Genomic DNA, 26,838 nt, shown 5'->3' on the forward strand with positions numbered 1-26,838 from the left:
AGGTTGATCTTTAAAATTTGTGTGTTTTAGAGGGAATTTCTCTGCTGTTTTACTCAAAACTGTTGAAGTAATATCTAATCTTTTCTTTTTAGTTTAATATCCTTTGTGATGATCAAATAATTTGTTTGATGGTGCATGCTGGTGAAATCATAGGATGAAGTGGTTTGGAGACTTTTCTGAAGCTGTTGGAGGTGAAGGATTCCTCAGTGTGTAGGGTTAGTGAAATCCTGATCCTCTTCTTCTTCAAGGTGCTTTAAGTTGTCTATGCCCAACATGAAGAAAGAAACTCAGCCGATGATGTGAATGATCTATATGTGCATACAATGTTGAAATGATAGTCACTGATGAAACACCCATAAGACAATCATGCCTGTTATTTCGGTGCTGATTATCCTTATGTTTCCTCTCTGCATTGCCTACGATGTTTTAAAAACTTTTTTTTTGTCTCACTGAATAGCACCATACATAGTCGTCAGGCAGTGGTCTAACCAATGCAGTTTATACATTGCTCATGAATTTCTTTGACTTTTATTGATAACATATTACCCTGGGTTAGACACTGAGTGTCAAGTGTATTAAGACTCCTACATCTCTTTCAAATTCATCCTTGGCTATTTCAATACCTTTCAAACTTTATCCATTTATCATTCCTCTGTGCAGTATTTCATACACTTAGAACCATAGAAAGGTTACTGCACAGAAGGAGGCCCACCTTGTTCTTGCCTGCATGAGGATACCCAGGTGCACTTTCTAATCCCACCTTCGTGCATCCGGTCCATAGCCCTCTAGTTTACAGCACTTAAGTTGCAGATCAAGGTTCTTCATTAAAGAGTTTAGGGTCTCTGACTCCACCACCAACTCGGCAGCGAATTCTGGACACCCACTACCTTCTACAAAAAAAAGTTCTTCCTTATGTCCCCTCTACATCGTCTGCCACTTATCTTGAATCTATGTCCCCTGTTTCTAGAATTCTCCTCAAAGGTAAATCATTTTGTCCATTTTTAAAATAAATTTAGAGTAACAATTATTTTTTTCCAATTAAGGGGCAATTTAACATAGCCAATCCACCTATCTTTGGGTTGTTGGGATGAGACCCATGCCGACATGGGAAGAATGTACAAACTCCATATGGACAGTGACCCGGGAAACAATTTTATCATGTCCAATCTATCTCTTCCCCTCATACTTTTGTACACCTCAATCAAGTCACCCCTCAGCCTTCTTTGTTCCGAGGAAAATAACCCCAACCTATCCAATCTCTCCTCATAGCTGCACTTTTCTAGCCCTGGCAACATTCTTGTAAACTTCCCCTGCACTCTCCAGAGCAATTACATCCTTCCTGTAATGTGGATTACGTCCTTCTTGTAACTGCATTAAATTTAGTCTTCAATATATTTTGTCCAACTTGTTTTGTCAATTATGAGGTACATCACTGACTCCACTGTCTTTCCTCATTTATCGTCTGCAAATTTGGTGAATTTACAATAAGTTTCAGAATTCAAGCCATTGTTGCAAACTGGAAGCAGTGGGATTCCTGGGATGCTACGCTTACTTCTCCCAACTGATGTGCACATTCTAGGGCAGCACGGTAGCACAGTAGTTAGCACTGGTGCTTCACAGCACCAGGGTTCCAGGTTCGATTCCTGGCTCGGGTCACTGACTGTGCGGAGTCTGCACGTTCTCCTTATGTCTGCATGGGTTTCCTCTGGGTGCTCCGGTTTCTTCTCACAAATCTCGAAAGACGTGTTGTTAGGTAATTTGGATATTCTGAATTTTCCCTCCGTGTACCCGAACAGGCGCTGGAATGTGGCGACAGTAACTTCATTGCAGTGTTAATATAATCCTCCTTGTGACAATAAAGATTATTATTATATATTTTCTGGCTTTCTGCCAATTTCTAATCTGTTCTACAGTTTACTCTAAATCCCCACAACCTTCAGCTTAATTTATGCACTTTCACATGAAGCTTTGTCAAGTGTCTTCTCAAAGTTCTGATGCTTTCAATATATTGTCTCCTCATTTCTTAAAAATTGACCCTTTTAAAATTGTATATTTAGATCCTAGTCGTTGATATCTCTGAATTCAAATCATGGTGACCTTTGGCGATTCCATGGCCACTATTTCCAAAGGATGCCATGCATGGATTCCATTCTTTATATATTGGCTGGGCTACGTACAAATCCATTTGAAAATAAATAAGTTTAGAGTACCCAATCTTTTTTCCAATTAAGGGGCAATTTAGTGTGACCAACCCACCTAACTGCACATCTTTGGGTTTGTGGGGGTGAGACCCAAGCAGACATAAGGAGAATGTGCAAACTCCACGTGAACAGTGAACCAGGGCCGGGATCAAACCCGGGTCTTTAGCGCTGTGAGGCAGCAGTGCTGACCACTGCGCCACTGCGCCGCCTACATGGACGAATCCAAGCTCAGCTGAGCACTACTTTCATCACTTTACTGTCTCCCTGGTTGCATAAAACAATCATGCTTTATATTTACCAACACTAATTCTAATCTGCTTGAGTTTTCCAATTTGTTTTCATTCATTGACAACACCTGCTTGATTTTGAAAATGACTTATGCAACATTAACAAAGTGCTCTCATTGATCAGAATTATCATTTTTTTCCCCCTTTCAGTTGTCCAAATTGGGATGAAGTCTATCGAGTTTTTGAATGAGGAAAATATGTTAACCAGACTCCAAAGAATCAGTGTTACCATATTTGTGTCTTACAATGTGAAGATGTTAGTTATTAAGACTTTCAATGATTTTTCATCACTGGAAAAGTAAATACCAAAATTCAGGAGATGGTTCAATCCCTATTCTGCATCCCATCTCATGTAGATACTGGTAAAATATGGCATCTCTCCTTGTCACTGTTAGAACATTTCAAAGTAACCCAGATTTCACAAACTCTTATCATGAAAACAAGAATTAAGGTGACCCTTAAATCACAATGTTGAATTTCTAGTGTGCAACAGGCCAAAGTGACTAGTGAAGTATGTGTTGAGGCTGTTGTAGTATGTACTGTACAGATCCAAGGTTGCACTGCTCCTTTTGTGAACACCTATTTGCAGCATGTGAGAGTTTTAAAACCTAATTTTTAACATAAGTCTCTATGTGGGCCCGACAGAGCTGTGACAGTTAGAACATTCTGTGGCATGGAGCATGAATTTATAGCCTGCGATTCAGTGCAATTCCTTGAAGGTTGGATTGATGTGCTAGGTATGTACAACAAGCAATATTGTCAAGACAATGGAGTTAAATATATCAAAGTATGACAGTAAACTTGTTTCTTTAGGGAATGGCCTACTGAAGAAAACAACTCTCAAATCCAGTGACAACCAACCGGACAACCCACAAAATGGCCAAAATGTTAAAATCTGGACAAGGATAATGCTTGAAAATAGGAAAAACGTTGAACCCCCTAAATATCTTAGCTTCACAATAGGTAGTGGTGATGTTTGTCAGGTATGTGAAAGTTAAATTAGCAAATGAAAGGAAATTAACAATATTGGTTTAAATTCAATGTATATTTAACGTGGAGCAGTGTTAACATAACTTAAACTAAATTGCTATACTGTACATTGTTATGCTCGCTTGACGTCTCAAAGCGTTGCGAATCTCGCGAGATTCAGTGGCCTTGTCGCGACACCCGGCTGGGCACGATGAGGCCGGTAGTCTCGGGTTACAAGGTCAGCCATTTAAAACTGAAATGGTAAAAAATGTCTTCGCTCAAATGGTTGAGAAGTTTGGAATCCTCTATCCGAGAGGACTATGGATATTGCATCATTGAGTACGTTGAAGACCATGATTGTTAGATTTTTGGACACTTCGGGAATAAAGAGATATTGGGGATTGAGGTAGAATATCAGCCATGCTGTTTTGAATGGCAAAGCAGGCTTGAGAGCTGTATGGTCTTACATGTTCCTATTTTTTATGTATCAGGTGTTGAAGTTCTAGAAGTGCAGAGTCTGATTGATGGCACACTCAGAAATAATCTCCTCTGACAGCAAATTCATGCCTTATATGAATAGAAAATTTTTTTATTTGATCAATGTACAGCAGAGATTGGACTACTGAAACAAAACAGCTCATGTTAATGCACAATACACTAGCACTAGCCACAATGTTACCATTTCATTGCAATCTGTTGCGTCACTACAATTTGAAGGAGCAAACAAACTAAACTCATGCTTGCTAGCGGAGCTAAGCTAACCCATGGGTCTTGGGTAATGATGTAATTAAGAAACATACAAACTGAGACGGAATCCACGGTCACACAGTGGTTAGCACTGTTGCTTCACAGCGCTGGGATTCCGGGTTCGATTCCTGGTTTGGGTCATTGTCTGTGCAGTCTCTGCATGTTCTCCCCGTGTTTGCGTGGGTTTCCTCCGGGTACTCCGGTTTCCTCCCACAAGTCCCGAAAGACATGCTTGATCGGTGAATTGGACATTCTGAATTCTCCCTCAGTGTACCCAAACAGGTTTGATTTGATTTATTATTGTCATATGTATTAATATACAGTGAAAAGTATTGTTTCTTGCATGCTATGCACACAACGCGTGCCGTACATAGGGAAGGAAGGAGACTGCAGAATGTAATGTTACAATCATAGCGAGGGTGTAGAGAAAGGGAGCCTGTGGGAGGCTTCAGCCTGCATCTACTGACCATGATGTGGCAGGTAGATCGCACCCAAAGTTTTAGTTCCATTAGTGAATCCACTGAAAAAGTCTTTAAAAATGCAAAGCTACAGCTATAATCAGTTATGGATATCCATCAAATATTCACAGTAATGTTTTATTTTAAATCCCCAAATGTTTCATTTGTCTGGGAAACAGAGCACAAAGAGTTTCCTGCTTTAAGATATTCAGTCCCCTGAAAACCGGAGAAATATTGGAGAGTTCAAAATACATTGGAAACTCTTACAATACCTCCGTTTATACCCTTCTGAACCAAATTACATCATCTTTGGCAACTATAGGGGCAGCATGGTGGCGCTGTGGTTAGTATTGCTGCCTCACGGCGCCAAGGTCCCAGGTTCGATCCCAGCTCTTGGTCACTGTCCGTGTGAAGTTTGCACATTCTCCCCGTGTCTGCGTGGGTTTCGCCCCCAAAACCCAGAGATGTGCAGGCTAGGTGGATTGGCCAGGCTAAATTGCCCCTGAATTGGAAAAAATGAATTGGGTACTCTAAATTTAAAAAAAAAAATCTTTGCCAACTATGGGTGCTGCCTCTTTGATTCAACTCCTTCCCTTTTAATTAGTCTTTCTAATTCACTTATTATCATTTATTATTAAATTGTTAAAGATTTTTTAATGTTATTATCGCTGTACAAAGATATCTAGTCAATGTCTGTTTATAAAATGTACTAATATTGAAGATTATTTTCACTGTTTCCATATTTTCATGAAGTATAAACATCTAGTAGAGAAATAGAGATTTTTAAAAGTTTCTTTTTTCTCCAGCTTAAAGTCGCATTCCTATAATATTTATGTTTGCAGCGGGCTGTCTGATCATGTCCAATTCTGATTCAGTGAACTAAGTTCTAAGGGTGTCTTCTGAATAGATAATGGCTACGGTTCCCAGCTGTGCCACCGTTAATCTTCCCTAAATTTCCTTTGCTAGTGAAGCAGGCAATTATGCTTATCTCTCTCTTTCCAAAAGAGGGATGAGGTTCAGTGATAACCAGTAGATGGTTCGAATGAGGTAGCATCTAGTTCTAAGGCTAGTGCTGCCCATTCTGTGTATGAAAGCTTCTGGGTAAAAATAGCTTTCTATTAGCCTATATTCATTTTCTCAATTCCAAGGTCCGAAATATAGATGAATTCTACCTATTCGGGTATTTCAGCCACAGTTGCTCCCCTCCTCCATTGCACTTCTTTGAGCAGAACATACTGTGCTTAAGGATATAATTCTGCCCACCACCCCTTGATCATCTCCTATACCTGCTGGTTCACGTAGACAGAACAAATGAAAAGATAAACACAAATGATAGTCAAAATATGGAACTTGCTCCCTGAAAAGACTGTCAATGCTGGGTCAGTTGTAATTTTAAAGATGGGGATTGATAGATTCTTGTTGGGTAAGGATATCAGGGAAATGGAGCAAAGATGGGCAAAATGGAGCAGCTCAAGGTGCTGAATGTCTTCCTCATGTTCCTATGTTTCAGAAACAGCAATGTTTAAATGTAGCAGCAACATTTATGATCAGCTAGTTTCTTAACCATGTATCCCCTTTCATTCATAGACCACACCGCACATGCACAGAGAACACACAACAATTATTTCCTTGAGCTGATTGTTGAATTTGATTTGGTTAATTCCACCATCACTATACATGGGACAGTGGCACAGTGATTAGGACTGCTGCCTATGGCGCTGCAGAGCCGGTTTCGATCCTGGCCCCGGGTCACAGTTTGTGTGGAGTTTGCACATTCTCCTCTTGTCTGCGTGGGTTTCACCCACAACCCCAAAATGTGCAGATTAGGTGTATTGGCCACACTAATTTGCTCCTTAATTTTAAAAAAAAATTGTATACTCTAAATTTAAAAAACGTTATACATGGGACAACTGCTAAGACAGTGATCCAGCTTATGTTCTTGCCTTAATCGTTCAATCATTCCTATTCATTCTAACTTTAGGTGCAAACAATGTAAAGTGACCCAAACATACATCAGCACAAAATACAACTAAAGAAACATGTAATTATCAATTTCAGTTAATGCTGCTTAGTAGAATTTGAGGCTTTTCTGTGCAGATTGAGACGACTCTTAATTTTCCTGTAAAACTTGCTTTCTCTTTCAAAGGCTCTTGAGATCTGTGTTCCTTTGATGAAGGTGGAGGAAACCATTTTGATTCTTGCCGATGTGAGATTTTGTCCCCCGAGTGCAGGATGGTAAGATTGGATGCTCATTGGCCGGTGATGAATGGGGCTTTTCCTGTTACATGAAAATCTTCGTACCCTGGGAATTAAATACAATTTAAGTAAATCCCAGAAACAGTTTTGATAGTCAGTAACTGCGTGGTGAACACTACATAACAACATTTCCAATCATAATGATATATAACTTCTGTGAAACTTGTGAGGATGTTTCCTGTAGCTGCTTACTGGATAGATCTGGGAAATTGCATTGCCACACAATTTGTATGATTTGAACATGATGTAAAACAGGTATTCACTGTGTAACCTTCATCATTCCAGCTTTGTTAATGAGTTCATTTATTGGAGCATCTTCAAACTGTGTTTAGCTTGTTACAGTCTCCTGCGATTGAAGGAATGTATGTAAAGTGCATGTTTTTAAAAATTCCTTTATCAGAGTTACAAAGCCAAAGCTCAGAGTGTGGACAAGGTAATCCAGCTCCTTGCCTGCTCCAAAAAACAATTCAAATTGAATCCAATTCATGGTCAAGAAAGACATACCAGATCCAGGTATTACACGTGACCTCATGCACAATCTTGGCCAAAAGGCCAGAAGTGATGCAAAGTGCATGTTGATAAGAGACAATGTGCAGTTTTTTTTTCAGGGCTGTTTCAGCTCTGAGTACAGAGCGATTACTGGAGAAGTTCATGCCCTAGTGAGGACCGCGAACTTGACCAAGAAACTTGGCCCAAGAGAGGAAAAGGGATGAGTTGGGTGGATTGATATTGTGTTCAATCTGTTTTGTACTAACCTCCAGGAGTTTCTGTGTCACAGGTAAAATTTATGGCTTCCTTCCTGAGCGTAGCCTACATTGACAGGGAGTCAATAGGATGGCTTATTAGTAAAGCTGGTACGAACAAAGGAAACTTGGTTACTGTACAAATCAATAAAGCAGAACTGGCCATTGTGGCTGAGATCATCTGCAGAGTAGGGCTGACAACTCTAGTGTTCAATAATATCCTCCCAGTGGAAGGGAGGGATCCAGAAACTGTATGACAGATGGGAGGGAGGGGGGTGGGGGGTGTCTGATAGGGTTCCAGGCAATCCAGTGGTAGGTTGAGGAAGCAGACAGATCACTGGCGTAGGATTATCTCATTGGATAGCTTACCATGGTTGAATGAAATACTTCTGTTCCTCCTGGCCCACAAGCAATGCTGTAACTGTAATTCCCTCAAAGATTCAATCATTCTCATCTCTTTTCACTTCCTTGTTTTCGTGAAGCTTGGGAAACCAAGCCAACATGAGTTAAAAATAAAATGACTGTTAGCATGAAGACAGATAGCCTTATTATAAATATTGAAGAGAAACACCCACTCTCTGACTAATTATTTGCCCGCCTTTGTCTCAGTTCCGTTAAAAGTACAAGTGGACGACTTCTTGTGGCGGCCATGGAGTGAGTGGTTGCTTATTTGGTAGCTCCCGCTTGTGGTGGACCGTTAAGACCTTTTTCCCCGACTTATGGGAAATTTGATCGGCAAAATAGGAGATTGGTGAGGTAGAGGAGAAGGATTCCCCGCCAGTGTATGGATTCATGGACCAGAAGTGGTCTGAAAAGGAGAGATCATTGGTCAAAGAAGGGAGTGGAGTCTGCAGCGCAGAAAAATATGACGGAGGCTCAGGCACTGGGATTGCCGGCCCAGTGGTTAATGGAACAGCTAGTGAACTTCCTCCAGGAGAGCTTTGCCAAGCAAAGACAAGAGTACCTGGACCCGATTAAGACTGGGATTGACTAGGTGGTGCAAAGATTGGAAGCCCAAGGCCAGGCGATTAAGAAGGTGGAAGGGGTGGTTGCTGAGCATGATGGCCAGCTAGCTGCGATGGCGGCGGAGATGGGGATGATGAGGGATCACCAGAAAAGGCTGCAAGAGAAGGTGGAAGATCTGGAGAACAGGTTGCACAGGCAGAACCTGAGGATCGTTGGCCTCACAGAGGGCAGCGAGGGATCGGACATGGAGGCATATGTGGCTTGTATGCTCGAGAAACTGCTAGGGGAAGGTGCGTTTACCCATCCCTTGGAGGTGGACAGGGCACACAGAGCGCTTAGATCATAGATCATACAGTACAGAAGGAGGCCATTCGCCCCATCGAGTCTCTCCGACCCACTTAAGCCCTCACTTTCATCCTATCCCCGCAACCCAATAACCCCTCCTAATCTTTTTGGACACGAAGGGCAATTTAGTTTATGAGGAAGCCACTGAAGAATGAGCTGCCGAGGGCAATGGTGGTACAAATGCACCAGTTCCTGGACAAGGAACAGATCTTGAGGTCGGCTAGGCAGACGGGGAGCTGTAAATGGGAAGATAACGAGCTGCATGTTTACCAGGACTTACTAGCCAAAAGAAGGGCGAGCTTCAATAAAATTAAATCAACCCTTTTTAAGAAGGGGGTGAAGTTTGTCATGCTGTACCCAGCCATTTGCGGGTCACTTACGAGGGCCAAGAACTTTATTTTGGATCGCTGGATGAGGCGGTGAACTTTGTTAAGGACAGGGGACTGGCAGGTGCTGGAGGACATTGAACTTGGGGGCAAGTAATTCTGTACTTATGCGACTAAATTTCTTTTCTCTTGGGTTCTGTGTGTGTTTTTGTACTAAGATTTGGGCTCTTGCTCAGTTTTGTATGCGGGTTAACGTTCTTAATGGGGGGTGGTGGATGGAATTTCCTTCTTTGTATTTGTTGGGCATTGTAATGTTTTTATATGTATGGGGGGAAGGGTGATCAGTGGGGGATAGGATGCTTGACGTCATGGGCGGGGGCTACCAGGCTAGCTGGGCGGGCTAGCTCATGGAAGCGTAGTGGGGGGGCGAGCAGGTGATAAGTTTGTTGAGGGGGTGTGGGATTTGTTGCTCGTTATGCTCTCCTTAATTTGCTCTGTTTTAATTACCTTTGCTCAAGAGTCGCCAGGTATCCTTTTGATACCGCCACAAGGTTCAAAACCGAATACTGATCAAAGACTTAATACACCAGTTAGTAAGTTTGAAATCAGTGCACATTTATTTGCATACACAGTCAATTATACTCATGCACAAACTCTACTCACTAAACTACAACTACTACAAAAAGCCTATACTTAGCTTCGGGTGCCCACTCAGTCAGAGGAACAATGGCCGTTGTCCGGTTCTGAGGCTGCTGGCATCAAACTGGTATAGATTAGTAGCTAGGAGCGCCTATCTCGCAGCGTGTGTTGACTTTAGATTTACTTGTCTGGTGCTTGGCGGGTCTCTCATCGCTGAGAGCCAAGGCCACGATGATGAAGAAGAGAGCGATCTGTCTTGGAGGCTCCTTTTTATACCCCAAAGGGGCTTCGCGCCCTTTTGGGCGGTTCTTGAACTTGGCCCCAATTAATTGGACCATGTCCTAATCATCTGTATTGATTTTCTCCAATAAAGGGGTGGTTGCTTGATCGCTGGGCGGGTCCTAGGTGACTGTTGGCCTGCTTTTGTTTTAGTCTCCACTGGCGCCGGGGAGTCTGCTCTGGTACCGTTTGCTTAAATGTTTCTCTTTTGTCCCCGGAAATAGCTCATTACTATGCTAATGGCTTGTATCGGTTTTGTCTGGGAGCTGCAAACTCCAATCCACAGACAAACCTTGCACCTGCTTGTTTTCTTAGCATTGTCCAATTTCCCCTTTACTCTCTGCAAGTGTCCATTTTGTAAACGGGATGTGGTCACCCCAGGTGGCTACACTCCCTCCTTGTGATCCTCAACGCGAAGTGTGAAGGATCACATTACCGTGTCGTCTTCGTTCTCTGACCAAGCGGGGCACCCATGACTAGGCTCAACACTGACCTATACTATGAAATACAATTTCACCTAAAATCATTATACATACATTATCAAAAAAACTCTACGGGCGCTATGGCATTAAGGCATGCATTACAAAATAAAAAACTGGAACCTCTAACCATTCTCAATAAACTATCCTCACTCAAACAATTCAAAAATATTCTAACATCTTAAACTGTACAAAATAGCAGCATACAAATTTCTCTGGCTTGGCAGTTAAGCGCAGAGATCACATTTCTTTATTGACACAAACAAAACACACACAAAAAAAACCAGATGCACTTTAATCCATGTCAAGGGGTTCGGGGGTCTGGTGAAATCCGAAGATAGGGGATCTAAATCTGTATACTGGGGGGTGAGAGCGGTCGGCTCTCCTTCGCCATTTCCTCATTCTAATGGTCTGCACGACACTGCAAAGTATCGCCAATGCTAAAAGTGCTTCTACAACATATGAAAGTGAATACCAAGTGATAAACTTATCACACCAGGTTGGGGTACTGTTGACTGTTGCTGGGCTATGTGTACTGCAGGGGAGGGAATCATTGACAGCCTGTGGGGTGGGGGTGAGGGTTAGCGTCCGCGCGCAACCGAAGGGATCACGCTAAGATCCATGTCACAAAGATGGAGGTCGTCTTCACCTTTTTCTTCTTTCTTCTCTTCTGGTAGTCTTTGAGTTTCCGGAATCCTGTGAACACAAGCATAATACCTGTTATTATCTTGCTTAAGATCTCATGCGTTTGTCTGTCCTTTATTGCCAATTACCCTTTATAATTGGTCACCATCTGTGACTCCCTCATTTAAAAAAAAAACGAATTGCTGGACAAAACATTCTAGAAATTCTGACACAGTGCGAGCCGTCTCGCAGCCTGTGCGATTTACCACCCCAATGTTTGTGGATGTAAATAGCATGCGGAAAGCAACCTAAGGGTCACTGTGAAACAAACCAAAACATTTTTTATTTTGAACTGTAAGAGCCAAAATGAGGTGCGTATGGGCCACGGCGGGTACGAAATGGATGGAATCCCCGGGTAGGACGGTATGTGCTCTACCCGAGCGGAGCTGACCGGAGGGGGGGTCCTCAGGCAGGGCGGGGACCAGTGCCGTTTCTCCACTGCCTGAGTAACCGGCAAGAACAGGTACGAATGTGGTCGTCGTGGGGGGTTGCAGTAATGCCTCTTCTGTCGAATCAGAAGAGCAGTTACGAACCGATGTCTGGGCAAGTTCTCAGGTTTCTGCGGATAAGCTAGTCGGTTGTCCGTGGACAAACTTGTTCCATTAACTGCCAGGGAGCATTAAAGGAGTGGTTGCGTGGGGCCGTGAAAACGTGCAAAGTCTAAACAATCAACACTTAACAAAAACACAAACAAACAAACATTCAACAAACATGGTGCAGGTCCCATCAGAAAGGACACTGCATCTCTCTATCGGTTCCTTTTTACCATCATCTGGACACCTCAGTTTTCGGTAGCGAACAGAGTCGCAAAGGGATTCGTTTGATGGGAGTCAGACTCAATGTCATCACCTTCTCCCGGCTGCCATACTCTCGACTGGAGTAACTTTGCCAAAGTTGCGTGGTGTGAATTGAGGTCCATCTCATCATTCCGGATGAGCCTGAATGAATTGTCCCGGTGCCAGAATCGTGTGTCAAGTTTTGAACTGCTGAGGTTAAATCCGTAATCGTCGGGCGGTGGGTCTGGATCAGGGGCTTTGATGTATGTGATCTCAAAGGGATCACTAGAATCATGCTCGGAATCGCTGGGAGTGGGGCCTGGTGTCATAACGTGGTGTCATGTGGCTGTCGTCAGTGCTGTCGCAATCACTGTCGCTGTCGCTGCTGGTTGGGGGCGGGGAGAGGCGGAGTCATGTGTCTGGGGACGGGGTTGAAGTTGTGTCTAAGGACGGGCTGGACTGGCTGGGGGAGGGTAGGAATGCACCTTCTGTGGGCGGGGCGAGCTCATCTGCTGCTGCGAGCAGGATGTGGTGTGTATGGTTATTCTGCGAGCCATAAGCCTTAAGCTGGTTTATGTGAAACCACGCAGACTTGCCATTAGGATATGTGATCTTGTATACTGAGGGGCTTACTTTGTCCGAAATGGAGTACGGACCTGAGAATTTCAGTGAAAAGAATGAACTTGGGTTGTAAAGGGAAAGCATCACTTGCTGCCCTACTGCAAACTCAGTGACGTGCACTGTCTTATCGAAACAAGCCTTGCTCTGTTTCTTCCGTGTTCTCAGTCTCACAGCTGCTGCGAGTTGGACTGCTTTAAAGTTCTCTATTAGCTGCTGTACAGCGTTTTCATGTGTGAGGGCTGTCACTGCGGGGCTTGCCAAATCCAATCCTAATAAATATTCTGTCCCTTTCATGGGGCGTCCGGTCATGAGAGTGTGGGGGGTGTACCCTGTGGACATGGATACTGTATTTCTTAAAAACATTAACGCAAATGGGAGAACTGAATCCCAGGTGCTGCTGTTTTGCTGTATCATTTTCCTGAGGGTGGCTTTTAATGTCCTGTTCATTAGTTCGACGATACCACTTGACTGGGGGTGGTATGCAATATGGAATTTTTGGGTTATACCGAAAATTGTGAGGACGTTTTTCATAACTCATCCTGTGAAATGGGAGCCTTGATTGGACTCTATACTGCGGGGTGTCCCCATCTTGTAAAGATGTGGTGGGTTAGGATTTTTGCGGTTGTCTTTGCTGTATTTGTTTGCAATGGAAAAGTTTCCATCCATTTTGTGAAGGTGTCGATGACCACCAACACATACTTATATCCATTTCTGCAAGGGGGTAGGGGTCCTATGAAATTTATCTGGAGATTAGTCCAGGGGCCATTAACGGGGCGGGTGTGACGAAGTTGGGCCTTTTTTGCATATCTGTCCGGATTGTTTTGGGCACAGATTAAGCAATTCTCTATGTAGTGTGTCACGTCGGCTTTTAAATTTGGCCACCAGCAGAGCGGTCTGAGGTGGGCTAAAGTGGGTTCAATTCCCTGGTGTCCATGATTGTCATGGAACTGACAAATGAGCTGGTTCCTGTCCTGCTTTGGAACTACATAAATGTTTGTCTTTAAGGATCACACCGTCATGTATGGTTATGGAATTCCTAAACTTGTCATAAGGGGCTGGGAAGGTTCCCGTTAAAACTTCCCTGAGTTTCTCATCCTGTTTCTGTGCCTGTGCTAAATCCTGGATGTTGGTCTGTGAGACCTGAACTGCGTGTACTGGGGTGCTTTCCGGGGGGGGGGGGGGGGGTTCCGAAAATAACCATGTCTAGAACCTGCCTTCGTTAGGGCGTCTGCTTTAACATTACCGGGGGGGGGGGGGGGGGAGAACAGTGGTGACTGCGAACTTTAACAATTCCATATTTCCTGTCCTTTGCCTGCTTTAAAATATGGCTGAGTAATGGGGTGGAGGCTAGGGGTTTTCCATCTGCGGAAACAAATCCTCTTGTTTCCCACAGGGCTAGGAATTCCATCAAACTATTACAGACATACAAGCTGTCCGAATAGATGTCTGCTGGGGTGGGGAACGAGTCGGGGTGGTCTACTATATATGCTGTTGCTGCCAGTTCTGCTGCCTGCAACTTTAGGGAAAACTCTTCTAGGGCGCATCCGTGCGAGTCCTCTACATATATGCTGCAACCTGTTATTCGTTTGCCATTCAAAACTGGAGGAGCCGTCCGCATAAATTTTCAGGGGTGCGCACATGTCTGTGGGCTGGGGTCTCTGGGGTGTACTGCCTATTTTCCTGGGAGGTGTCTTCGGAATGAATGGGCCTGTGTTGTGCTGTGTTGAGATAATCTCATATTCATGAGGGGTGCCTGGGTACTGTAAATTGTCTGCAAGGAAAGTGTGGGTCTTTGTTCGTTTGAATGTGATGTCCCGTCCCTGTTAAAGAAGGGTCCAACGGGCTGCTCGGATTTGGCTGACTGTGCCATCTTTAAGTCGGCCGTCTCACAAAAGCTGTGTTGGGGTGTGTTCAGTGAGGATGGTGATGGGGTTGAGTCCTGTTATGTGTGCAAAGTATTGTACTGCCCAAAAGACTGCGAGCAGGTGCCTTTCACAGGCAGAAAATCCTTGCTTGACAGGGTCTAAAACTCATGAGGCGTATGCCACGGGTCTTAACTTATCAAGGCGTTCCTGGAGAAGCACGGCCGAAAGGGTTTGGTCAGTGCTTGCTACTGTGATAGCGTACGGGGAAAGTGGATCTGGGACCTGTAGTGCTGAGTGCTCTTTTTAAGGCATCCACGGAATCTGTATACTGCGGAAGCCATTCCCAAGGTGCCTTTTTCTTGAGAAGGTCGGATAGGGGCGCTGCTTTAGTGGCGAAACCGTCGATGTGGTTTCGGCAGTAGCCAACCAATCCTAAAAATGACCGGAGGGCTGAGATATTGTGGGGAAGGGGCAATTTGACAATCGAGTCAATCCTCGTTTGCTCGATCTCGCGTTTACCATGCGTCATAACTGTTCCCAAGTATATCACTTTTTCTTCCAAAATCTGGGCCTTTTTGGGGTTAACCTTACAGCCAATTTCTTTCAGGATTCCTAGGAGTTCTGCGAGAAGCGAAATGTGCTCTGCTTTTGTGTCTGTCTGCAGTAGCAGGTCGTCTACATACTGCACCAGACAATCGGGGCGGGTAAATTTCGCTAATCCATTTGCCAGCTGTCAGTGGAAAATGGAGGGGGAGTTGTGGAAGCCTTGTGGAAGGCACGTCCACGTGTACTGCTGTCCTTTAAATGTGAATGCGAATTTATACTGGCACGCTTTAGCCAATGGAATGGACCAAAAGCCATTACTAATGTCCAAAACTGAAAAGAATCGTGACTGGAGTCCCTATTTGAGCATGGTCTCGGGACATGTGGCTACGGTGGGGGCTGCTGCTGGGGTTACTTTGTTCAGCTCCCGGTAATCAATGGTCAGTCGTCATGATCCATCCAGTTTCCTGACGGGCCAAATCGGGGCATTATTTGTGGAGGCTACTGATCTCAGTACGCCCTGATCTAATAAACTGTCTATCACTTGTGAGATTTCTCCCGCTGCTTCCTGGGGAAATCCATACTGCTTCTGGGGTCTGGGGTCAGGACCTGTAATCTGCACAGAGCCAGCCATTCTGCCACAGTCGTGCTTGTGCTGTGCAAATGCTGCTTTGTGTTCTTGAGGACTGCCCTAACCTGTCTGTCTGTACCAATGGTTCGGGGGTCGAACCAGAAGTCTCCTACCGAGCTGATCCTATTCTCATATTCTCCTACTGTCAGTGTGGCGGGTGCTCGTGCACACTTATTGACTGGATCAAAGGAAAGGTTGTGGGAGCTCATAAAATCGATCTCTAAAATATGTTCTGCTGTGTGGGGCAGATCAACTAACACTATGGGGTTCTTGGTGGTGATGTTGCCAATTTGTATGGATCCAGGGGCTGTGATGTGTCCCTGTTGTAAATGACCTGTAAAGCCGCTGAGTGTAATGGTGTCTGTTGTGGGCCACTTGTCCCTCTGAAACATCGTGGAGGAATTGAGTGTGGTGCAGGACCCTCCTGTGTCCCAAAGCAATTCTACGGGCTAACCCCGGACTTTGCCTGCCACGACCGGTCGACCGGACTTATCCCAAAGGGTGTCGCAGACCCAAGTTGGGGAGCCCGAACACCGTCAGTCGGTGCCGTTCATGTCTCCATGGTCTGAACGAGCGCTAACACTATGGATAGGCTTTGCCCTATTCCTATTTAGGGTGCCTGTCTGTTGGACTCTGTTGTTTCTGTGGCGCGTTGCACTCTCGTGCAAAGTGTCCTAACTGTCCACAGTTCTAACACTTCTGTGATTTGGGCTGGGGTGGGCTGTTCCTACTCTCATTTACCCATGCGGGGTTCTGGTGCACTTTAACTGTATGCATGTCTGCTCTGCCTGTTCTTCCTCGGGTCTGATAAATGCGGTTTTGTTGTGAACGGATTGCTCCCATGCACGGGACAACCTTTTCAAAACCCATTTCTCATTGTGGGCCTCAGCTGAGGGGTCGTAATTCGTGCAAGCTCTCTGTCTTGCCTCTGTTGCATGAGAGACCAGGATTCGAGTCCACTTGGCCATGTTATCTGCGGACAAATGGCTAATTCTCCAAAAACCGCTGTGAAGTGTATCCACAAGCGTCCAGCAAATGCTGTGGGGTGCTCTGTTTTCTTTTGCGTACATCTGTTTAGGCCTTCTACCGGGTCTCCTCTGTTGTAGCCGATCGCATCAAGGATCGCTGTGTGCATCTTTTGGAGTGTGCCTCCTCCTACATTCTGTGGGTCGGGAAGGGCTGCAATAACAGAAGGGTCGAGGCTTAAAACTGTGAGCTTTACCTGTTCTCTCTCATCCAGGCCGTACATGGTGGCCTGCTGTTTTACGTTCGCGAAAAATTGGTGGGGGTCTGAAGTGGGGAGGAACGGTGTGATTTTTCCACACGTTTCCCGTAATTGGGTCACGGTTAAGGGGGTTGTGTAGAGGAAATCTGCTTCTCCTTCTGCTGCGGCCCTGCGGTGTGTGGTTACCGGGTTCATGGGGGTATGTTCTGCCTGTTCAGTGGGGGGTTGGGATGCTCTCCTTTCCTGGGGTTTCTCCTGCGTACATGCTCCATGTACGTATCTATGGGCCGTTTGATTTAATTCCTGCCAATCGGGGCCGTTTTCCTGGTCTAGTTGGGGTCCGAATGTGCTCTGAAATCCATTCTGAACTGAAAGCAGGGATTGCAGTTCTGCAATTTGCTTCCGGCACTTTGCGTGGTCTACGGAGCTCTGCCTTTATTCTGTTGTGGAAGCATGGAGTGCTCGTAGGGCTGCTTTTAAGTCATTGCACTGTTTCTGCAATGTTTCTACCTGCTGCTCTGTTTCTTGTCTTACCAAGACCGCACGTTGTGTGTCCTGGTAGGCCTTATCGTACTGCGTCTGGAAGCTACTTAAGTGCGCAAGACAAGACTGGTGTGCCCTCTTGGCATCATCCACCTCTCTGTCCTTTGCTGCTAACTTCTCTCTCAAATCTCTGTTCTCCTTCTCAATCTCACTCACGTCTACCTTACTGGTTCTATCTCTCTCCACTATCTCTCTACGGAGCGTCCGAACGACCTCCTCTGTGCCTCGCAATTGTGCCAGACAGGACACGATTGCCATCGGCTTGCGAGCTTTTCCCAAGCTCCTCTTGTGGATCTCTGTCAGGTTCTCCCACCAAGTATGTCCTATACTCCCGAGACCTGTTTCCTCATTAGCGCAGAATTCGCTCTAAAGGGGCCATCCTTTGCCTTTGAGGTATATCCTAATTTCCTCTTCCCAAACAGGACACTGTCCCACTCTACTGGCCGCTGCGACCTCGAATTCCTGGAGGTTCATAAGGCGTCCCATTGGCTTCATTGCCATCTTTCCTATCTCTGGGTTCTCTACTGAATTTGGAACAGAGGGTGATAAAGCGGTGATGTAGACACGGGTACGGCTTACACTAATTTCCGGCCTACAAAACTCCCGACAGTTTTACGCAACAAAATCTCTCAGGTTTAGCTTATATCCCTGTTAGTACGCATGCATTAACACACTTCCGAATTCTGGAGGCGTGATCAGTATTGCTCAAACACTTGTGGGTTTCCTGTTTCCAATTGGATTTCTAATTCAAAGTTTGGGTTCTCTCGGAGTGGTGGGGCCACTTCTAAGTCGAGTCCCGTCAGATGTCGCCAGTAAATGTTGCTCGTTATGCTCTCCTTAATTTGCTCTGTTTTAATTATGCTAGCTCAAGAGTCGCCAGGTATCCTTTCGATACCTCCACAAGGTTCAAAACCGAATACTGATCAAAGACTCAATACACCAGTTAGTAAGTTTGAAATCAATGCACATTTATTTACACACAGTCAATTATACTCATGCACAAACTCTACTCACTAAACTATAACTACTACTAAAAGCCTATATTTAGCTTCGGGTGCCCACACAGTCAGAGGAACAATGGCCGTTGTCCGGTTCTGAGGCTGCTGGCATCGAACTGGTATAGAATAGTAGCTAGGAACGCCTATCTCGTAGCGTGCGTTGACTTTAGACTTACTTGTCTGGTGCTTGGCGGGTCTCTCGCCGCTGAGAGCCAAGGCCACGATGATGAAGATGAAGAAGAGAGCGATCTGTCTTGGGGGCTCCTTTTTATGCCCCAAAGGGGCTTCGCGCCTTTTTGGCCGCTCCTTGAACTTGGCCCCAATTAATTGGACCATGTCCTAATCATCTGTATTGATTTTCTCCAATAAACGGGTGGTTGCTTGATCGCTGGGCGGGTCCTAGGTGACCGTTGGCCTGCCTTTGTTTTAGTCTCTACTGGCGCCGGGGAGTCTGCTCTGGTACCGTTTGCTTAAATGTTTCTCTTTTGTCCCCGGAAATAGCTCATTACTATGCTAATGGCTTGTAGTATCGGTTTTGTCTGGGAGCTGCAAACTCCAATCCACAGACAAACCTTGCACCGGCTTGTTTTCTTAGCATTGTCCAATTTTCCCTTTACTCTCTGCAAGTGTCCATTTTGTAAACGGGACATGGCCACCCCAGGTGGCTGCAGATTGCTATTTTGTTATGGGGGGAAAGGGGAGGGAGGGGGGAATTGTTCTGCTGACAAGGGAGGGACTGGTGCTTGGAGACAAATCGGAGGTCGATGACAGTGGGCACCCGAAGGCGAGCCTGAGGAGGCATGGGACGGGTGATGGCTAATTGGCAGGGGGGAAGACACCACCCCCCCAAAAAAAACCCCCAGCTGATCACATGGAACGTGAGAGGGCTGAATGTGCCGGTCAATAGGGCATTTGCAATGTTAGGGTTCGTTCGGAGATGGCAGCCGTTTATCGACTTTGTCGGGGAAAACTAACCTGTTAGTAAATTCAATAAGGGAGATGTGGGGTTAGGGATTAAGGGAGGCAGGGGGAGTCAGGTTAGTTTAGTTTAGATGGGAACAGTGAGACGAGATGGACGGTGGTGTTACGCACCAAATTATGTTTACATTTGTGTTTGTGTCATTTGTTGTTATAAAACCATAAATGCCTTAATAAAATGTTTGTTTAAAAAAAAGTACAAGTGGACATGTTTGAGGCAGACGGAGTTCCTTTTTTGGATCTTTTGAATTTTATGTCTGACCCATCCTCAGTTTGGGAGTAAGATTCAGCCCAGTAACCAGTTAATACCAATGGATTAACTGCTTTATGCTGGGTCAGGTCAAGAAATGGGTTCTACTCTATAGTTTATTCTGCATGACCTTATATTCATTGAGATGGCTTTTAGAAATGGAAACTTTATGGCACAGAAGGAGGCCATTTAATTTGTTCTGTTTGTGAATCCCGCCCCACTGCTCCGATGGCGGCTGCCGTGTTCTCCGGCGCGGTTTTCGGGCAGGGATCACGTCACGCCGATCGGGGGCCATTGGCAGTGCCCCCCTCCCCCCGCAATTCTCCGGGCCCCAATGGGTCGAGCGGCCTTCTGGCCAGTCCCGCCGGCGTGGATTGGACATGGTCCCACACGACGGGACCTGGCTGGTAGGCTGGCTGGCGCGGTCCCTTGGGGGAGGGCCACGGGGGTCTGGCCCGTGATCGGGGCCCACCGATTTGTGGGCGGGCCTGTGCCATGATGGCACTCTTTCCTTCAGCGCCGGCCCATGTAGGGCACTGCCATGGCCGGCTCAGAGAAGACACCCCCCTGCGCATGTGCCAGAATGCACCAGCCGGTCTCCGCATGCGCTAACTCGCGCAGTCCCATAGCCGCCGGTTGGCGTGGCGCCAACCCCTCCGGCACTGGCCTAGCCCCTCGAATTGCGGAGAATTCCGCAACTTCCAGTTGGCCTGATGCCAGAATGGTTCGCACTGTGCTTGGCACCGGCGTCGGGCCAATTCGCTGAGTGCGGTGAATCTTGCCCAACATCTTTTTCTTAAACAGACTTGGGAGGGACCCTCTAGAATTGAATTCTACCCAAAAAAACCTTAGGTTACCAGCGCTAAAGGTGGGCAAGGTAATTGTCGAGGACAGTTACTGATTAAGACTCCTGCATACTTTTCAATAAATTACATTATGTTCAAGTCTTCGGATAATATATTGTAACATGATGGAAGGAAATTTGTTTGTCTGCACAGAGTTATGCTAATTCCCTGGGGGCAGGTAGAACTGTGGGCTACTATCTGCTTGACCAGTGCAGGTTTCCTCATTGATGTCATTGAAGAAACCTGGGCATGTAGTGAGTGACCTGTAGCACTGCTTACCCCTAGAAAATCAACGTGGTCTGCATAGCCAAGCAAATTTCTGCCACACAAATTAATTAAACTTCAGAAATATGCATGTTGCAAATCTGCTCCCAAGTAAAACTTACATTTTTGCATACCCTCTCAGCCAGCCACCAGGATCAAGACTATTCCTTGAAGTAACACTTTTGTCGATCAGAGGTGCACGCATTATTGAAAGATCAGAGGAAGGGCAACTGGAATTAATCCATAGAGAGAGGGAAAAGGGCAATAACTATTTCCAGATGAAGGACTATCAACTGGCACTCTTTACCTATACTTGCGCATTGAAGATTATAGAGTCAAGTTCCGAAGGTACTGATGCACAGTGGATTTAATCACAATCAACACCTGAGATTGAAACCCCAACATGTTCTTGATTTGTTTTGATTTGATTTATTATTGTCACATGTATTAGTATACAGTGAAAAGGATTGTTTCTTGCATGCTGTACAAACAATGCATACCATACATAGGAAGGAAGGAGAGACTACAGAATGTAATGTTACAGTCATAACTGGGATGTAGAGAAAAGATCAACTTAATACGTATTTGGTCCATTCAAATGTCTGATGGCAGCAGGGAAGAAGCTGTTCTTGAGTTGGTTGGTACGTGACCTCAAACGTTTGTATCTTTTTCCTGATGGAAGAAGGTGGAAGAGAGTATGTCCGGGTGCATGGGGTCCTTAATTATGCTGGCTGCCTTTCCAAGGTAGTGAGAATTGCAGACAGGAAGCAAGCTGGTCATATTACATTTAGCTTTAATAAACTGATGTCACGTGGATATATTCCATTGGACATACTCTTAGTGGGTGGTGACATAGAGGGTAATTCCAATTGGAGGAGGGTTCTGGTGGGCAGTTGTGGAGTGAATTAAGTCAAATTGGAGAGTTCTTGGTGGGCTGAGATGTAGAGCACGATTTAATCAAATGGAAACTGTATCTTATAGCGAGTGCATTTAGCCGTGTGTTTCCCAGCTATTGCAACGCCAATAAACAACACTATCTAATGTGACTCGGGTTAGATATGGGGCCTCGGCAGGGAACGCACAGCCAAGGCCGCACTTAGTCCCGTTTCCTGCACTAAGGAGCCCTGCTCACCGAAACTCCTCAGTGCAGGGAGAAAGCGGGACACCATTTTTAAATGGCATGTCGATCTCTCGAGCCCTGACACAAGCCCGAACGCCCCTAAGTACCAACTCACTGTAAGGGGGGGGTCCCCGCCACCCCACCCCCACTCTCACCACCCCACAACCATGCAGGGCACGCCCAGGCCCGATCACCAGTATGCACAAAATGCCAGCCTGGCAGTGCTCCTTCCAGCTGGCAGTGTCACCTGGGCACCTTGGCAGCACCAGGCTGGCACTCAGCTGGCACTGCCAGGGTGTCAGGCTGGCACTACCAAGGTGCCCCTGTGGCTCCAACAGTGCCAGTGTATCACCCTGCCCAGAGAGCATGCACCTGGGGACCACCAATCCCCATGGGAGACCCCCCCACAATTGCCATTCCTTCTCATCCCCGTTTGTAGAGACCAGCACTGAACAGTGCTCACCCGAGATCTCCAAGGCAAAGAGGTTATATCCCAACGCCTTGGTGACATCATAGAACTGCATATTAGAGTGAGACTAAATGTCCATTTCACCTAACAAGCACGTCTTCCGGGACTTGTGGGAGGAAACCAGAGCACTCGGAGGAAACCCATGCAGACAAGAGGAGAATGTGCAGACTATGCACGGACAGTGACCCAAGCCGGAATCGAACCTGGGATCCTGGCGCTGTGAAGCAACAGTGTTAACCACTGTGCATGTTATCTGCTGAGCAGGTGCATTGTATACATCCAATCCCATTTATGTTAAAATTTTCCCCCTTCTATTCCCCTTTTCAATGTCAGACAAAAGGACCTATCAACCAGCTGCTCCTTTTCCTCCACTGGAGCTACCAATTTGATTTCCCTAAACCTTCCCCAAACCCTTTTGGTTTTGCCTGTTATGGTGAGGCTACGAATGGACCTCTACATCTATGTGATTTTGAACATAGTCAGCCATTATAAATAGGCAAATAATAGCCTGACTAAATGGTGTTGAATAATTCCCCCTCCCTTTGATGCTGGTTGTAGCTACCATTATTTTGGCAAGAGTCTTGAGATGGATGGCATGGGTTGCTAATGGAGTTTTGAGAGTGACCTACCTGCTTCTCTGCTTACAAGGGAGGGACGGGAATCCAGGCAAAATGAAGAATGGGCATACGCAGCTTTGCTGGACACAATATCAATATGGAATTCCTAAAAATGACATTCAGATTATACCTTCTTTTTTAGGTGAGATAAGAAGTGAACAAAAGGTCATGCTTCTTGATGAAAAAGTGAAATGTTATAGCAACATGGCAGCCTGTCATTTAAAGACAGGAAACTTAAAGGAGACGCTATCTTGTTGTGATGTTGTCTTGCAGCACCGGCCTCACCACTGCAAGGCCTTATTCAGGAAGGGGAAGGTACGTCTGTTATTGATTCGCAGCTCCTTTCCTTGCAATACTCCTCATATTTAGAATGCCATGGGCTACAATGAACAATTTGTTTGCAATTGTTTCAGGTGTTAGCAATGCAGCAGATCTATCCCCTTTCCATTGTCTTCCTAAAGAAAGCCTTAGCTGTAGAGCCAGAGCACCCGGTGAGTGATCTTTCTCTTTTTACCAATTGGAGCATGAGCAACAAAACATGGGAGAGTTTGACTGTCTCTCCCATGTCTCCATTCACTGTCATTACCATCATCAACATCCGATGGTCGACACTGACTAAAAATCTAACATGTTCAGACTCCACCACTGACACACTAGTCTAGATTTTCTAGGCCCCTTGCAGATGGTCTGGGAGTGGATGGGAGGGCTGGCAAAATGGCAGAGGAAGGTGTCAGAAGGGAAGCACAAAGTTTTCCCGCCACCACGGTATATTGTCAGTGCCAGGAATGTTGGTGGTTTGGCCACTGGTCTGGTGGTCAATAAAGTTAATGGGCTAATTACTTTCTTAGTCTTATGTGCCACTGCCACAGAGGTAGACTGCTCAATGGAACCTGACAGACTCCCAGCAGGTTTTTTGGGGGGTGTCCTCCTTCATAGGAACTCCATCACCAAAGGGGTTTGCCTTCAGCCAATGGCAGCACGGTAGCATGGATGGGCAGCACGGTAGCATAGTGGTTAGCACAGTTACTTCACAGCTCCAGGGTCCCAGGTTCGATTCCCGGCTTGAGTTACTGTCTGTGTGGAGTCTGCACGTTTTCCCCGTGTCTGCGGTAGGTTTCCTCCGGGTGCTCCGGTTCCCCCCCACATTCCAAAGATGTGCAGGTTAGGTGGATTGCCATTCTAAATTGCCCTTAGTGTCCAAAACGGTTGGGTTGGGTTACGGGGATAAAGGGGATAGGGTGGAGGTGTGGGGCTTAAGTAGGGTGCTCTTTCCAAAGGCCGGTGCAGACTAGATGGGCTGAATGGCCTCCTTCTGCACTGTAAATTCTATGATTCAGTGGCAATGGCCATCACTATGCTTAAGTATCTAGCATGAGCAGAGGAGCCCATTATTGAGGCATCCTCTCTCTGGAGCTGCAGCCTAAGGATTGGCTACGAGGCTGGTGATGGTGGTGTTGAGCCTGTAGGACTGCCAGCTCTCTGGTAGAGCTGGCAGCCCTTTGAGGTTGGTCACAATCTTTAAATTCCACCCTGGATCCTGCCGATCTGGGGACGCATCCCACTTTTGCCCCCAGTTGCAGGACTTAGGCCCTTTCCACAAAATCCAGCCCATTATGCCTGTAGTGTCTACCAGCACAGTAAGTTACCAAGGTGCCAGGGCAGCACGGTCGCGTAGTGGTTAGCACTGCCTACTACGGTGCTGAGGACCTGGGTTCGAATCCCAGCCCTGGGTCACTGTGTGGAGTTTGCACGTTCTCCCCATATCTGCGTGGGTTTCACCCCTACAACCCAAAAGATGTGCAGGGTAGGTGGATTGGGCATGCTAAATTGCCCTTTAATTGGAAAAAAATAATTGGGTACTCTAAAAAAAAATTTTTGAAAGTTACAAAGGTGCCTTTGAAAGCACCTACAAAACCTATGTTCTCCATCATGTAGAAAGCAAAGGTTGCAGGCATCTGGAAAAACCACCACATTCAAGTTCCTTTCCAAGTTGCACACCATCCAAATTTGAAGTACATAATTGTTCTGTCGTTTTTGGGTCAAAATCCTGGAACTCCCAATGTAAGAGTACTTTGAGAGCACCTTCACTGCACAGACTATAGCAGTTCAAGAAGGTGGCTCACCACTACTTCCTCAAGGGAAATCAAGAGGTGGACAATAACTGCTGGCTTACCAGCCAATTCAATACACTGTGAATGAATAAACAAACAAATAGACATTCGGAAAGTCAGGACATCAGGGAAGAATTGGAACTAAACCCCCAAAAATTGAATAAAATAAGAGAAGATAAGTTATACATAATTTGTATGGAGGTTGAGTGAAGGACCTGAGCACTGTTTACGTATTTCATGCTATGTTTTGTTCTTAAGTGAACAAGACTAATTCACAGAAATTCAACGTGGCATTGTCTGAAAGAGTACTTTTAAGATGTAGCAATGCTTGAGACCAGGTAATGCAATGCCACTCACTGTTACACTATGTGCCACTGTTTACCACTTCAGGAAATTAAAGATGAAATTAAGGCTATTATTAGCACATGGAAAAAACAGAGAATTCCTGGCATCACAGAGAAATTTGGACATAGCAGTTCAAAACAAACAATCACCAGGCAGAGTTCCTTTAAGGTAGGCTTGAAATTACCCACCAAAGGTAGGCTTGAAATTATCCACTGACCAGATTGGATGGGATTCAAATGGCATATTTCCCAATCAGTATTTATTTTATCACTTGCTTGAACCTAAATTTAGGCCGGAATTCTCCCAGTTTGAGACTAAGGGTGGGATTATCCGGCTGCGTCCGCCCGGTGACTGGAGAATCCCGCCCAAAGTCAATGGAGTTCACCATTGTCCACCTCTCACCCATGGCATTCTTGCGGCGGGCGGGGCTTAAGAATCCAGCCCTAAGTGCGGCGGCAAACTACAATGGTACCTGTCCCGCCGACCAGAATGGTGGGATCCCGGCCCAGATTCAACACTTATTAATCTTATTAATTAGGCACAAACAAGTTCCACTCCACCTCTCCTTGCTGGCCAGCAGCTTATTCGTTCACCCGCCCTCAACTGATGCGTTCGAAGGTCCCGGTGCCAGATTTAAATACTCGTCCAGCACACTCCTACCACTCTCTCCAGCCCACCTGTCTTAACTAGACCATGCAGCATGTCAAAAACCCAAAGGATACAGGCTAGCAGTCTCAAGAAGAGGAGTGTTCCTTGATTCAACAACCTCCCCTTCGAGCTCATCATCAGTGAGGTGCCCATGCCCCATTTGGACCTCTATCCATCGCATCTGGAATCTCCATCCATCCTTTTCAAGTAAATGATGACCCCTTGTTTGTGAGCTATTCATGCAGCCTTTTTGTGGTCCAGCTTCCCTCCCTTCAGTCTTCCTCCTCCCCCCTATTGTTCATCATATTCATCCACCTCCTTGCGCATCTTTGAGCCATCATCCTACCACATTCCTTGCACAGCCCTCCTTCTGCATTGCCCCCCCCCTGTACTCATTAGGCCATAGCCACCTCATGCCCACAGCCCACCTTGCACTCCAACCCTGGTCAGACTTTGGACCTTTGTTGCAGTGACAGCATGAGTCTTGCATCACTATTCTTTCCAGATAAATACTGCTGTGCAGCACCAGGGGCAAGGTGACCCCTGTACTCCCCAACCCAGGCACAGTACTGATCTGACTCGGTGACACAGGATGGTCCATGAAACCGGC

The 26,838-nt window shown here is 45.9% G+C and overlaps 1 protein-coding gene across 2 annotated transcripts in view; it reads left to right on the plus strand.

Moving 5' to 3' along the window:
- Nucleotides 1–26,838, plus strand: part of LOC119977413 (peptidyl-prolyl cis-trans isomerase FKBP8-like) — a 42,996-nt gene that overhangs the window by 14,134 nt on the left and 2,024 nt on the right. The window contains exons 3-10 of one of the 2 annotated variants that reach the window (XM_038818289.1): nucleotides 93–215; nucleotides 3,134–3,225; nucleotides 3,302–3,471; nucleotides 6,809–6,897; nucleotides 21,061–21,266; nucleotides 23,267–23,439; nucleotides 23,538–23,615; nucleotides 25,626–25,748. In XM_038818289.1, coding sequence (XP_038674217.1) covers nucleotides 3,162–3,225; nucleotides 3,302–3,471; nucleotides 6,809–6,897; nucleotides 21,061–21,266; nucleotides 23,267–23,439; nucleotides 23,538–23,615; nucleotides 25,626–25,748 — 903 coding nt within the window. In that variant the 5' untranslated portion in view covers nucleotides 93–215; nucleotides 3,134–3,161. The remainder of the gene's footprint in view (nucleotides 1–92; nucleotides 216–3,133; nucleotides 3,226–3,301; nucleotides 3,472–6,808; nucleotides 6,898–21,060; nucleotides 21,267–23,266; nucleotides 23,440–23,537; nucleotides 23,616–25,625; nucleotides 25,749–26,838) is intronic. The other variant, XM_038818299.1, reaches the window with a different exon arrangement.

The sequence above is a fragment of the Scyliorhinus canicula genome, chromosome 1 (genome assembly GCF_902713615.1).
Source record: "Scyliorhinus canicula chromosome 1, sScyCan1.1, whole genome shotgun sequence".
NCBI classification, from domain to species: domain Eukaryota; kingdom Metazoa; phylum Chordata; class Chondrichthyes; order Carcharhiniformes; family Scyliorhinidae; genus Scyliorhinus; species Scyliorhinus canicula.